Below are 14,952 nucleotides of genomic sequence, written 5' to 3'. Positions count from 1 at the left end.
GATACCACTCCACAACTGTCAAAATCCCGAATTCTGGCAACGCCAAATGCTGGTAAGGATAGGGAGCACGAGGAGCTCTCGTTCATTGCTGGTGGAGATGCAAATGGTACGGCCACTTTGGCAGTTTCTTTTTCTTTTTTTTTAAAGATTTTATTTATTCATTATGGGGGGGGGAGAGAGAGAGAGAGAGAGAGAAGGGGGGAGGAGCAGGAAGCATCAACTCCCATATGTACCTTGACCAGGCGAGCCCAGGGTTTTGAACTAGCAACCTCAGTGTTTCCAACCTCAACCTTTGCCTGACCTGTGGTGACGCTTTATCCACTGCACCACCACAGGTCAGGCACTTTGGCAGTTTCTAACACAACTGAGCATACTCTTACCATACTATTCCACAGTTGTTCTTCTTGATTTTTACTCAAAGGGTTGAAAAGTTATTTCTACTCAAAAACGTACACATAGATGGTTACAGCAGCTTTATTCATAAATGCCCGAACTTGAAAGCAACCAAGATGTCTTTCAGTAGGTGAGTGGCTAAATCAATTGTGGTATATCCTGACAATGGAATATTATTGGATGTTAAAAACAAATGATCAAGCCATGAAGACATGAAAAAACTTACATGTATATTACAAAGTGAAAAAAGCCAACCTTAAAAGGCTACGTACTATACGATTCCAACTATATGATATTCTAGAAAAGGCAAAGCTGTGATAGTAGACAGATCAGTGGTGCCTGACCAGGCGATGGCGCAGTGGATAGAGCATCGGACTGGGACGTGGAGGACCCAGGTTCAAAACCCCGAGGTAGCCAGCTTGAGTGCAGGCTCATCTGGTTTGAGCAAGGCTCACCAGCTTGAGCCCAAGGTCGCTGGCTTGAGCAAGGGGGTCACTCTGTCTGCTGTAGCCCCTGGACAAGGCACATATGAGAAAGCAATCAGTGAACAACTAAGGAGCTGCAACAAAGAATTGATGCTTCTCATTTCTCTCCCTTCCTATCTGTGTGCCCCTATCTGTCCCTCTCTCTGACTCTCTTTGTCCCTGTCACAAAAAAAGAAAGAAAGAAAGAAAGATCAGTGGTTGCCAGAGGTTGTGAGCAGGGGGATGGGGAGGGACGAATAGGTGAATATATAAGATTTTTTTTTTTTTTTTGCATTTTTCTGAAGCTGGAAACAGGGAGAGACAGTCAGACAGACTCCCGCATGCGCCCGACCGGGATCCACCCGGCACTCCCACCAGGGGCGACGCTCTGCCCACCAGGGGGCGATGCTCTGCCCATCCTGGGCGTCGCCATGTTGCGACCAGAGCCACTCTAGCGCCTGAGGCAGAGGCCACAGAGCCATCCCCAGCGCCCGGGCCATCTTTGCTCCAATGGAGCCTTGGCTGCGGGAGGGGAAGAGAGAGACAGAGAGGAAGGCGCAGCGGAGGGGTGGAGAAGCAAATGGGCGCTTCTCCTGTGTGCCCTGGCCGGGAATCGAACCCGGGTCCTCCGCACGCTAGGCCGACGCTCTACCGCTGAGCCAACCGGCCAGGGCAATATATAAGATTTTTAAGTCAGTGAAAATATTCTGCAGGATACCATAATGATGGATACATATTATCATACATGTGTCCAAACCCATAGAATATACAACACCAAGAGTGAACTGGAATGTAAACTACGAACTTCAGGTTATTATGATGTGTCAATATAGGTTCATCGATTATAACAAATGTACCACATTTGTTAATAGAATTTGATAATAGGGAAGGCTGTGTGTGTTGGGGGTTGGTAAGGGGTATATGAAAAATCTTTTAATTCTCTAGTCAATTTTGCTGTGAACCTAAAACTGCTGTAAAAATATATATTCTTAATTTTAAAAAATTATAAAGTAAAAGAAGTTTCTAATTTTAGAAACTCTTAGACAAATGGGAGAGATAAGACTACCTAGGATAAAGACCTAAAAGAATTTTACTTCAGATAACAAGGCAGGTAAGCTAACCTTACCTCTGAAAATTGACAATATTGGGGAAAATATTTTAAAATTGTTGAAGGCATTAATGAACTAACAAGAGAGTAAGGAATGCTTAGGCCAGGGACTGAGTAATAAACACAGACTCTTGGAGAGTAAACGGAATACAGGACTAATGGAGCTGGGGGAGATGGGGCTTTGCCAAACCTGAGCTTTGATTTTCTAGGCCTCAAGGGCCAGGTGGTAAACAGGAGGCAGGGCTCTGGTCTGCCCAAGTTGAAGAGTCTAGTGGAAGAGCCAAAAGCTGCCTCCTTGGTTTAGGGAAACTAAGGGTAAATTAGAAATATCCATACCTCTGCACTGAAGGAGTCCTCTGCTTCAGACCACTGTTGTGATGAGAGGGAGGAAAAAACTGTTGCTAAGAAATGAACCTATGAGCTAGACCTCAGGGGTCTCGGCCTGGAATTCACAAAACCTTAAGCTGAGCCTGACCAGGCCGTGGCGCAGTGGGTAAAGCGTCGGACTGGGATGCGGAAGACCCAGGTTCGAGACCCCGAGGTCGCTGGCTTGAGCGCGGGCTCATCTGGTTTGAGCAAAAAGCTCACCAGCTTGAGCCCAAGGTTGCTGGCTCAAGCAAGGGGTTACTCGGTCTGCTGAAGGCCCGTGGTCAAGGCACATATGAGAAAGCAATCAATGAACAACTAAGGTGTTGCAACGCGCAATGAAAAACTAATGATTGATGCTTCTCATCTCTCCATTCCTGCCTGTCTATCCCTCTCTCTGACTCTCTCTCTCTCTCTCTCTCTCTCTCTCGCTGTAAAAAAAAAAAGAAAAAATTAAAAAAAACAAAAAAAAAAACAAAAAAAAAACCTTAAGCTGAGAATTCAGAGTGATTTCAAGGGAAGCAAATGTCAATTTTCTCTGGAGAAACTTGCCTTCATTACAGACTCCAAATAATTACCACAAATAAAATTTCCAAGGAAAACGAGCAGCTCACAGCAAGAAATAACTAAGCTCAGAAAGAAACTACATAGCATGAGCAAAATTCATCAAAAACAACAGATGCCAGAAACAAATCCCTAAGGGCTTTAGATAACAGAAGTATAAAAAAGGATATATGAAATCATTATGTTTAATATGTCTAAATAAATAAGAGACCATTTCAAAATATATACAGGGCACAAGACATTATGAAGAATGCCAATCAGATGAGAGCCACCTGAAGAGATACCAACTGAACTGAAAACCAGATTTAATAAAATTATTCAGAATGAAGTATAAAAACAAAGAGGTAGAAAAAAGTGAAACAGTGGTGTAAAGACATGGTGGATAAAGTCTCAGAGGAAAAGACAGAATGGAGCCCTGGCCGGTTGGCTCAGTGGTAGAGCATCGGCCTGGTGTGCAGAAGTCCCGGGTTCGATTCCCGGCCAGGGCACACAGGAGAAGCGCCCATCTGCTTCTCCACCCCTCCCCCTCTCTTTCCTCTCTGTCTCTCTCTTCCCCTCCTGCAGCAAGGCTCCATTGGAGCAAAGATGGCCCGGGCGCTGGGGATGGCTCCTTGGCCTCTGCCCCAGGCGCTAGAGTGGCTCTGGTCGCAATGAGCGATGCCCCGAAGGGGCAGAGCGTCGCCCCCTGGTGGGCGTGCCGAATGGATCCCGGTCGGGCGCATGCGGGAGTCTGTCTGACTGTCTCTCCCCGTTTCCAGCTTCAGAAAAAAAAAAAAAAGAATGGAACAACAAAGACAATATTTAAAGAGACAATGAAAATTTTTTATAACTGATGAAAGATATCTAACCCACAGATTTAAGAAGTCCAAAGAATCACACCTAGACATATATCATACTAAGATCTTTTAAAAGGCCAGATAAAAAAGACAGATTAGCTTCTAAGGGGCAACAGTGAGTCTGACAGAAGACTTCATGAAAATGTTGAAAGCCAGAAAAGTCAGTGGAAGGATATCTTGAATATTATCTTCCATGTGATGAGAGAAAATAACTATTGTACCAAAGTTCTAATCCCAGAGAAAATATGTTCCATGAATGAGAGTAAAATATAGGCATTCTTACACAAGTAAAAATAGTTGTTGGCCACCAGCAGACTTTCACTAAAGGAAGTTCTAATCTAAAGGAAGTAATTCAGGCAGAAAGAAAGTTAAGAAAGTAATCTCTGATGGAAGATAAGAGATAGAAGAAGAAATCAAGAACACAGAATAAAACAATTGAAATAAAATGTTTTAGGGTTTAAAAAGAAACAAATAATCAAGATTAAAATACATGAGAATAACATACAAGTTGAAAAGGAGTGGAGTTAAAATATTCTAAAGTCATTGTGTTATATAGGAAATAGATAAAGATATGAGTTTTTGACCTTGATAAACTAAACATATATTTTATAATTATTAAATAACATAACAAAAAATAAAACATAAAAGCAGAGGTTTTTTGGCCCTGGCCGGTTTGCTCAGTGGTATAGCGTCGGCCTGGCATGCAGCAGTCTCGGGTTTGATTCCCGGCCAGGTCACACAGGAGAAGCGCCCATCTGCTTCTCCACCCCTCTCCCTCTCCTTCCTCTCTGTCTCTCTCTTCCCCTCCCACAGCCAAGGCTTCATTGGAGCCAAGTTGGCCCGGGTGCTGGGGATGGCTCTGTGGCCTCCGCCTCAGGCACTGGAGTGGCTCTGGTCACAACAGAGCATCGCCCCCTGGTGGGCGTGCCGGGTGGATCCCGGTCAGGCGCATGTGGGAGTCTGTCTGACTGCCTCACCATTTCTGGCTTCGGAAAAATACAAAAAAAAAAAAACAACCAAAAAAACCCCATAAAAGCAGAGGTTTTTTAATTTCCCAACTAGCAATTAGAGAAAAAATAATCCAATAGATGACAAATGTTAGAGAAATAGAAACAGAAGAGATGAAACAAATAGCATAAAATAAGATGGGCGTTATAAATCTAAACCTATCATACATTATAATAAATGTAAATGGAACAAATGCACAGTTAAAAAACAAAGACTGTCATCTTTAATAAATCAACAATGAAATCAAACTAATTGTAAAAATAAGTGATTTTTAAGACAAAGAAATGTAGAAAAGTTGAAAATAAAAGGATGGAAAAGGACTTATCAGGAACATTCTAACAAAAAGGAAAAATACCTAAGCTCTTCATGTTTAGAGATATAACAGAAAGCTCTCTAGCATCCAACTGGGAGGTTTAGGGAAAATGGTCAGCTTTGTTCAGCTGAACTAGTCTTGTGACTAGGGAAAGCCACTTCCCTCTCTGGGCCTGTAGTTCATTTGTAATGGGTAGAATGGACCACATACTCACTAACGTTTTGTGAGTGCAGATACCGGTAAGAATTTGAAGGAAAGAGCTAAAGTAGTAGTTCTCAACTAGTGGGGGCAAAGGATCATCAGAATCAACCTAGGAGATTTTTTTGGTGTATTTTTCTGAAGTTAGAAGCAGGGAGGCAGTCAGACAGACTCCCGCATGCGCCCAACCAGGATCCACCCGGCATGCCCACCAGGGGGCGATGCTCTGCCCATCTGGGGTGTTGCTCTCTGCAACAGGAGCCATTCTAGTGCCTGAGGCGGAGGTCTGAAGCCATCCTCAGCGCCCAGGCAAACTTTGCTCCAATGGAGCCTTGGCTGCAGGAAGGGAAGAGAGAAATAGAGAGAAAGGAGAGGGGGAAGGATGGAGAAGCAGATGGGTGCTTCTCTTGTGTGTCCTGGCCGGGAATCGAACCCGGGGCTTCCACACACCGGGCTGATGCTCTACCACTGAGCCAACCGGCCGGGGCAAACCTGGGAAATTCTTCAAAATGCAGATTACCTCCTGTCCATACACATACTCCTTGGATATTAGAATCTAGAGGAATTCAGTTGTGCGCATAAAAACACTCTTATCAGTTGATTCTAATATTGTCACCTACCTCCTCCCTCATCCTAAGGTACTGAGAATCCCTAGACAGAAAAGAAAAGGCAGTGGTGTTTATTATTAAGAAGTAGGAATGCTAGTTTTCAATATCCTGTGACCCCAGTAGGACCAGTGTAAAAAAAAAAAAAAAAAAGAGGTAGGAACTGTGGCAATGTCACTGCTGAGGGACCCAATGACAGGAGAATGTTGTGGCCTAAGGTTCCATTGGCAGAAGCAGCTCCCAGGCCCTAGAACTTCTCTACAGCTTCCACGTAAGACTGTGGGTATCATGGTACTATTTGGGGGCACTGTTGACCCCTCCCTGATGCTCATGTGAGAAATCCTAAGCAAATTGAAAGAGATGAATTTGTTCCGTTCCATAGTCCTTGTTCTGTGGCCTCTGGGGCACAAGTAGTCCTGGTGCAAATCTCCAAACTCACCCACATCCTGCTCATGTCACTCAATTCGTTTTTGTATCTCAGAGAGTCCTTCAGGACCTGAGGAGGAAAGAGAAAAGAGAAGAAAGACGGGTCTCAGGTAGATCAGAGAAGCTTATCAGAGAGGGACAACTCCGCCTGTAATCAGTAAAAGGCCAGGAGAAAGGGGAGCTGCCACGCTCGGTGCAGGCGGACAGCAGTCTTTGTGGCCCAGGCAATCACCCTCCCCCACTGGGTCCCGGCCCTCCGGCAATCCCCGGCAGCCCCAGAACTCACGTTCGGATGTCCATCTCGCAGGAGCTTGTGGAACACGTGGCAGAACTTCCAGCAGAGCACAGCGTTGCTGGAGAGGGGCAGCCGGTTGACAACAGACCAGAAGGTCTGTGCTCCTTTCTCATGGTGGGTGCCCAGGATGCACGGTGAGGGAGGGTCATGGAAAACAAAGGCCCAGGCTCTGCCTTCGGCAGCCAGCCAATCCTTAGGGTCAAGCCTGCGGTAGGCTACTACTGAGGGTAGTGCCATTGTTCAGGGCAAAGTGGCACTAGCTAGGAGGGGACACTGCTTATAACTAAGACACCACAGACCTGTACATTTCTCTGGGTAATTTTTTGACAGATGGTAATTGACTCATCTAATAAAGTCCATTTTATTAGAAAATTCCCCCAGAGACGGCAGTGTCTTTGGGGAGGGGGTGTCTTTTTCTAATTTGCGCAAGTGATCTCTGGGCCGGCAGTGGTCCTGGTTTGCCTTGAGCAGGGAGATCATTTGGTTGGCTCCTCCTCCATCAGCACCTGACTCCTCCCCATAAGGCACTCTGCTCTTGCCCTGAAAGCAGCAGTCTTTGTTTCAAATGTTTTTTCCCCGAAACTTAAAAAGACTCTGACACCCCAACTCTTCTATAAATGTGCCTGGCCTCATTCAGGGGTGCCTTCATCCCTGGGGTCACTTATTCCCAAGATACAATTCCGAACAGTACCCATTACCCAGGAACCACCTGCCATGTGTGTGATAAATGTCCATCTGGCATCACAGCCTTTCAAGTTAGCGCTCCAGCCCTCTGTGATTAGTGAGCCCTTAGTGGGATGAGTAGAGGATGCCCATGCTTCTTTTCTAATTGTCTGCTTAAAACACACCCAATAACTGGGTGCCATCAACTCCAAGCACAGCTCTTTCCTGGGAGCTTCAGCTTCTTCATGAAGACTCAGGTTAGAATCAGGGCGTCATTTAGGACAGAAAAACCTGCCTCAGGTCACAAACCATATGACTCACCCAGACACATGTTGTTTTGCTTCTAGATTAGACGGTATTATAAAGTTCCTTCCCTAGACTGAAATATGCATTTTGAGAGGGGTGGGCTTGACCACAGACTTTTGGGTCTGGAAGCTGAAATCAGGTTTTGTTCTTAGAGTGCTTTTCTGAAATAATGTATGTTTTCACCTAAAATACAGTCCCTTGTACTAGAAAAAGAGGGGGAGGCAGCACCCTTCCCTCTCATGTGATGACTTCTCCTACTGACGGTGGTTACTTTACCTGAGAGCAGTTTGCTGTAACAGAAGCAGGAGCAGGTGTGGAGTTAGCTGAACATCCTGATTTCGAAAGAGGCAAGAAGACCATTCTGACCTTTGATTTTATAAGCATTTTAATGCACCTGTTATGTGTCAGGCACTGTAAAGGGCACTCAGAGATATAAAGAAAAATAAGATAAATAAAACAAGTCCCTGGTCCTTCAGAAGTGGGTACCATGGTGGTGGTGAAGGGGGAACCTGTTCATCAGTTAGGCACCTGGGATAAACAGATGTCTCAACAGCATTTATGAAATCAGAAGCATCAGGGTGGCTGATGCTCTTTAAAAGAATCGATAAAGAATACGTGTTTTGTGGTGTCATTAACTAGGCTTTAAAACCCCACTGTAAGTGGTTGATCTTTTCAACATTCATCTACCACCTAGAAATTGAGAATCAGAGAGAAGCACAGAACGTTACAGCTGGAGCATGAGGCCTTTGAAATCTTCAACCAACTCTTTTATCTGACAAAGGAAATAAGGCTCATGGAGGCCCCACTGGGTCCAGGGCAAGCCAGAGAGCTCCAGAGTTAGGGTCCTGGACCCTCCCCCAAGCATCCCTTCCTCACCCAGGCGGCCTCCCTGGAGGGGTGTGATGTGGCCTTGCCACTGCACTCTTGGTCCTCTCTGTGCCAGTCCCCATCCAGAGGAGCACACTGGCCTGTGACAACTGTCTCTTATTTCATATCTGGCATCAGGCTGATCACAAATCCTTAGCAGGTACAGGTGAGGGCCAGGTGATTCTGAGAAAATCAATGTGCTTTTCTTGGTTTGGTGTTCTTGCCTCAGTAAAGCAAAGGGATCATACCGTTCTGGGAATAAAAGGGCAAGGTCTAGCTCACTCACTTTCAGGCAGGCTTCTGGGGTACCAGGGAGAGCTTCTAGCCCTCATCACACAGCAAAGCCCTAATTCCAACCAAAGCATCTTCCCGCTAAAGATAAGCTGTTTTCACTCCAGTGAAGAGCAGCACATGCTGTTGGCAACATTTCCGAGGAATGCCAGTTTGGGGCATCTAACCTAGAGTCCCCTTCAGGGGCTGCGGTGGGATGTCATCAAGACAAACTGTTCAGGACTGACTGGCTGTGGTGCCAGAGGAGCCGTCCATCCCAGACAGAAGCCCAGCCTACACCTGCTCCAACCGGTGCCCTGCTTTGTCCCTGACCAAGACAAAGGCTCAGCCACAGGACAGCCCTTCCTTGAGTCTCTGGGGATTCAGCCCTCCAGCTCCTGGACTCTCTCTCAGGGGCAGACCCCCAGGGATCCACCAGCCAGAGTACTGCTTGCTCTTCTCTCCAAAGCCGCAGACCCATGATATGGTCACCCAGGGTCTCTGCCAACTCAGCTTGGTAAAAACCTTTAAGTCACTGATTCCCTAAACCACCTTGAGGTCCCTGACTTCTCCCCTCTGGGTGAGGATGAATCCCTGCATTGGCTTGAGGCTGATCATTGTAGACAAGATCTTTGTTTTGCTTTTGTGTTCAGAGGAGTGGAGATGATCATGTCCCCAGTGGGGTGGTCAGAGTGGCCCTACAGGCAAAGCGCAGGACCTGCAGGGCTTTGTACAGGTGAAAATCCCTCTGGTGCCCCAGGTACCTCAAGGAAAGTAACTTCAAAGGACTTGGCGGTTCTGGAAAGGTGAAGTCCTGGGAAGGGAGTAGGGTCTTTGGTAAGCTCGAAGGACTGGGCTAGGTGGCCACTCTGGTGCCTTCCACCTTGACGGGCCTTGGTCTCTGAGAGCACTGGTCTCTGGGGCTAGCTTCTGCCAACTGACACTGATCAAACCCTGCAGAGTCCTGGCCTGCGTGGGGGTTCCCTTTCCTGCAGCTGAGCGAGAACACTTCACCCTGACCCCAGTCCCCACAATTTGATCCTCTCAGGGCCGGTTTTCCAAGCAACATCCAAAAGGATATTTCTGGCGTGTTTCTCCTTTACAGCCACTTCCTGCGTATTAATGGCCTTATTGATGCTGACAGTCTGAAAAACAAGAGGGAGGGGGAGGGGAAGGGAGGATGAGATGAATAAGCTTCTGAGAGTGGCTGAGACCCTCCCAGGGGCCCGCCCCTTCCTCCCCCTCCAATGACTCCTCTCTGCTCTTCCTCTCTGGGGCTCTCCGCAGACCCTCCTGCCCCACTGTCCCAGGGCAGGGCCCCCAGCGGGAGGCAGAGGTGGGCAGCGCTCCCAGGCCAGCTGGTCCAGGCTGTCCTAAGGCAGCAGGCTTTGCTGCCTGGCATTGGCTGTGCCCAGCTGCTGCGCCCGCCTGCCACTCATTCACTTGGCACAACAACATGGCAATTAAAGCCTGCACAAAGGGATGCTTTTTCATCCCCCAGGGAAACATTATTTCTCTGGGAGCAGGAGGAAGAGGCGCTGAGATCAGGGAGCTACTGTGGCCCAAAGCCCATCCAGCCGTCCCTTTCTCACCTCTAGAACCTTCCCCAGAGCCGTCCTGGGCTGCTCCAGGTCTCTCATCTCGATTTCCCACTCTTGGGCACTTTCCAGCTCCTAACCAAATTCCCCTTTATTTCTTTACTTACATCAAAGGGCATTAAAAAGACATAGTCCTTTCCAGTTATTTTAAGAATCATAACTTTTTAATTTAGCAAAGCATGCATACATGTGGCTATAACTTACAAAAACACATACACAGGATCCTATCATGTAGGCTGTTTTTTTAAGTCTAGATTTTTCCTTTTTCTGTTTTGTCCACAGACATCATTCTATCCCAACCCATGTTAACAACCTGTTATGCATCCTATACACACACACACACACACTCACCCCTACATACCAGAGGGGCGACTTTTGACACTGTTCTATAAAAATTAGACTGTCATGTACAGACTTTTCTACATTTTGCTTTTCTCTTTTGAGAATATCTCATGAAAAATTCACCAAGTGAAAAGGCAAAACTCTAGTTCATTCTTTAAAAAGACAACATCATATTCCATGGTGTGGGTGGATGTGATTTATACAGGCATTCCTGTGTCGGAAAGCAATTTATTTCCAGTTGTTTGTTTGTTTTTTACCCACTATAAACTATTTTAGTAAACATTCTTATACATACACCCTTATTAATTAATGCTTTTATTTCCAATGGATAGATTTCTAGGAATGAGATTACTAGGTCAAAGTTGTTTTTCTTTAACTTTTCACTATAGAAAAATCCAAACACAGATATGTAAGAAGACTAGTCTAATAGGCCCTAATATTGTCAGTCCCCAGAGTCAACCTTTATAAACTTTTAGCCACATGCTTCTTTATTGATGAGGAGTGGCAAAGATTTTCTGTAAAGAGTCAGTTTTTTAGGTTTTGCAGGCCACACGGTCTCCACTACAACTGTTCAACTCTGCTGCTGTAGAGTAAAAGCAGCCTCAGAGATACTAAAAAAAAATGTGTATCCAAATGAGTGTAGCTGCGTTCCAATAAAACTTTATTTAAAAACCGGGTCATGGTCTGGATTTGGCTGTGCATGTAAAGTGCTGACCCTTGCTTTTTATACCATTAGCCACTGACCCCTTGCTCCCTGGATTATCTGAAGTAAATTTCTAGGAATTATATCATTTTAACAGTAAATATTTAGTACGAACCTCTAAGAAAAAAAGGACTCTAAAAATTAACCATAATAATCATTATTAAAGACAATTCCTTATATCATCAACACATTTCCCTATTATACCAAAACAAAAAAGCTTTCTTTCAGTCGTTTGAATCAGGATCCAAATAAGGTTGCCATCTTGCTTTCTAAAAAGGCACTAACAATTCACCTTTCCACCAACAATGTACAAAAAGAAATCCCTAAAACAATAGGAGTTGTTGGTCTCATGGGTGACATTTCATTACTACATTAATTTGTATTTCCTGGACTTATATGTTATGATTGTTTGCTTTATATAGTTAAGTATGTCCATCTTATCTTTTAACTTCTCTGCTTACTTAAGGTTTCATCTACCCCTGGTAGACTCTTACATTTTCTTCTAAGTATTTTTTTTCACATTTGAGACTTTACCTAGAAAAAATACATACATACATAATATATATGTACATATATGTGTATATACAGTATAAAATAGGCTATATGTAGGCTTTACCAAGATTTGTTCCTTTACATCTGGTTTATATAATGTTTAGATTTGTGTTAATCCTCTTTTCCACATATTTTCTTCTCTCTACCAAACTCAACTCTTTAACATAGTACAAGTTCTGTTGTGGGTAGAATTTTGTTTCTCCACCACCCCCACAAAATAAAAAAAAGGTATGTTCAAGTCCCAATTCTTCGATACCTATGAATGTGATCTCATTTGGAAACAGGGTCTTTGCAGATGTAATCAGTTAAAATGAGGTCATACTAGATTAGGGTGGGCCCTAAAGCCAATATGATGGGTGTCCTCATAAGAAGGGCATGTGAATAAAAAATAATATTGAATCAAACTGTAATTGGAAAGTAAAAAATAATAATGAAGGCTGGTAGGCGATGGCGCAGTAGATAGAACAATGACCCAGAACACTGAGGCCCCTGGTTCGAAACCCAGGTCTCTGGCTTGGGCGTGGCTCATGGGCTTGAGCACAGGCTTGCCAGCTTGAGCACAGGCTTGCCAGCTTGAGCGCAGGGTTGCTGGCTTGAGTGTGGGATTATGACAAGGCTTGATTCTCCCTCTCCCCGACCCTGGTCAAGGCACATATGAGTAGCAATCAATGAACAACTAACAGTGAAGCAACTAAGAGTTGATGCTTCTCACCTCTCTCCTCCCTCACTCTCCCTTCCTGTCTCTCTCTCTAAAAAGAAAAATAAAAAAAGAAAAATTAGTTTTAAAAAAAGTATATATAAATATATATATATATAAAGGCCATGTGAAGACCCAGGGACACAGAGACTCAAAGGGAGAAGAAAGTCATGTGAAGATGGAGGCAGGGATTTAAGTGATGTGTTTACAAGCCAAGGAACAACAAGGATGATTGCAACCCCCAGAAGCTAGGAGGGGCATGGAAGGATTCCTCTCTGGAGCCTTCAGAGGGAGGATGACTTTGCTGACACCTTGATTTTGGACTCTAGCCTCCCACACTGTGAGAGAATACAGTTTTGTTGTTTTAAACCACCCAGTGTGTGGTAATTTGCTATGGCAGCCCCAGGAGACTAAGACAGGGTCCTTTCCCCGTCAGACTGGGTCCTCCCGGGGACGTGATGTACAGATGCTTCCCTCCCTCTTCCCTACAGCACACAACATGGGGCTACATGAGAGATGTCGCAAGAGAGAAGTAAAAACTTTATTCCCCAAATACCTCCCAGTGAAGCAGTTCACGTGTCCTGTGCAGGCTGAGTGCTTCTAGCTTCCCCTTAACAAATCCTTACTTTCTTGGTCCTAGTTTCTCAGTTTTAGCCCATCCCAGGCCAATCACTTTCCTGTGCATTTCCTTAGGTGACTTACAGAGGTTAAGACTATGTTCCCCCCCCCCCCCCCCGGCTCCAGAACATGAAGGAATCCTGGCTACAGAGAGATCTCTAGGCAAAGTCACCACCTTTGCTGAGCCCTTAAAGGTTGCCTGCATTTCATAAGAAATTCTAAGAGACCTAAACATGTAAAATGACATCAAGAGACCCAAATTCAGTAAGGTGCTGAACTGGATGTGGTTAAGTTCTAGGGCAGTGGTTCTCAACCTGTGGGTCGCGACCCCGGCGGGGGTCGAACGACCAAAACACCCCCGCCGGGGTCGCAACCCACAGGTTGAGAACCGCTGTTCTAGGGGGTCAGTGGAGATGTAGTACAGGCTACAGAGAAGAGAAACCCATGTCGGTGGGAAATGCTAGAAGCCACATCAGGGCCTTGAGGGATGCCCTAAGCTGGGTGGGGTTTAGACTTCTTCCTCAAATATTTGTTTATACTGGTCAATCAAGTGCCCATGCTTGTGGTCATTATAAGCTTTGCTTGCAAAAAATGAAAATACTTAAAATTCCTTTAAGCAACATAAAATACCATGAGTTTCTATCTATAGACGGTGTGTATATATCTGAAAATTGGAAATATTCTGTGTTCTAAATGTTCTTTTTTTAAAAAAGATTTTATTTATTCATTTTAGAGAGGAGAGAAGAGGAGAGAGGGAGAGAGAGAGAAAGGGGGGAGGAGCAGAAAGCATCAACTCCTATATGTGCCTTGACCAGGCAAGCTCAGGGTTTTGAACCAATGACCTCAGCGTTCCAGGTTGACGCTTTATCCACTGCGCCACCACACATCAGGCCAATGTGTTCTAAATGTTTAAGGAGGGAGAAATCCTCTGAGATGGTGATGCTGCCCACGGAAGACTTCTTAGAGGAAGAGAGGGATAACCTGTCCCAGGTACCGTCCCTGCAATTTACCTACTTCTTTTATTCACATAGAATGCAAACGTGGGGCACTTAGAATTGTGTGCAGAAAGGCTAAGTCACTTGCCCAAGGTCACACTATTTACTTCCAACTGTGGTCGACCGGATCTGCAAGCCCTGCCTGGACCATGGAGGGCTTGCGGGCCGGTCTAGGGCAGGGACATGGAGAGCAGGCCCTCCGGGGAGAGGAAGCACAAGGAAAGGCAGCAGAGTTGGAAAGGTCTGGAGCAGCAGGCCGGTCAGGTTAGAGGGCGGCGTCTGAAAGGGAGGTGGCGTTGGGTGTGGAAAGCCAGTGGGCAGGGAAACAGAAGGAGCCAGAGGAAGGCTGGCCAGCAGCACTGTGAGCCTGGAGGTGGGGAGTTGAAGGAGGAAGCTACTAACAGCAGACAGAAGTGACAGAATAAAGGCCTCAACCAAAATGATGGAAGTGAAAATGTTAAAAAGCCTATATTAGGTGGACGATAAAATGAATTTCAGTAGGATTGGTCTATAGGAGCTCCCACTTAAAGAGGACACAGCAGAGGGAAGCACCCAAGATGCCGCAGAGGTTTTGAACCTAGACAAGTGGGAGAATGGAAACAGGGCTTCTCAGGCTGCGGAGACATTGTGAGCACAGGACGGCGAGGCCAGGAGGATTTGGGGCGAGAGAGAATGAGAAAGTGCACCAGCAGCAGCAGTGCTCACAGCCATCAAGATAACGGCAGCTAATGAGTGCTTACCACTGGGCCCTGTGCTAATAAGCAA

The 14,952-nt window shown here is 45.5% G+C and overlaps 1 protein-coding gene across 2 annotated transcripts in view; it reads right to left on the bottom strand.

Moving 5' to 3' along the window:
- The window catches only part of HIP1 (huntingtin interacting protein 1), a 162,204-nt gene that overhangs the window by 39,975 nt on the left and 107,277 nt on the right, over nt 1-14,952 (bottom strand). For both annotated transcript variants that reach the window (XM_066382359.1, XM_066382360.1), the window contains exons 2-4: nt 9,764-9,827; nt 6,568-6,710; nt 6,295-6,351 (exon numbers count right to left, since the gene is read on the bottom strand). In XM_066382359.1, the coding sequence (XP_066238456.1) occupies nt 6,295-6,351; nt 6,568-6,710; nt 9,764-9,827 (264 nt within the window). The remainder of the gene's footprint in view (nt 1-6,294; nt 6,352-6,567; nt 6,711-9,763; nt 9,828-14,952) is intronic.

This window comes from Saccopteryx leptura, chromosome 4, assembly GCF_036850995.1.
Source record: "Saccopteryx leptura isolate mSacLep1 chromosome 4, mSacLep1_pri_phased_curated, whole genome shotgun sequence".
NCBI classification, from domain to species: Eukaryota; Metazoa; Chordata; class Mammalia; order Chiroptera; family Emballonuridae; genus Saccopteryx; species Saccopteryx leptura.
The sequence above is the reverse complement of the archived record's forward strand: the minus strand, read 5'-3'. Positions and strand labels throughout refer to the sequence as shown.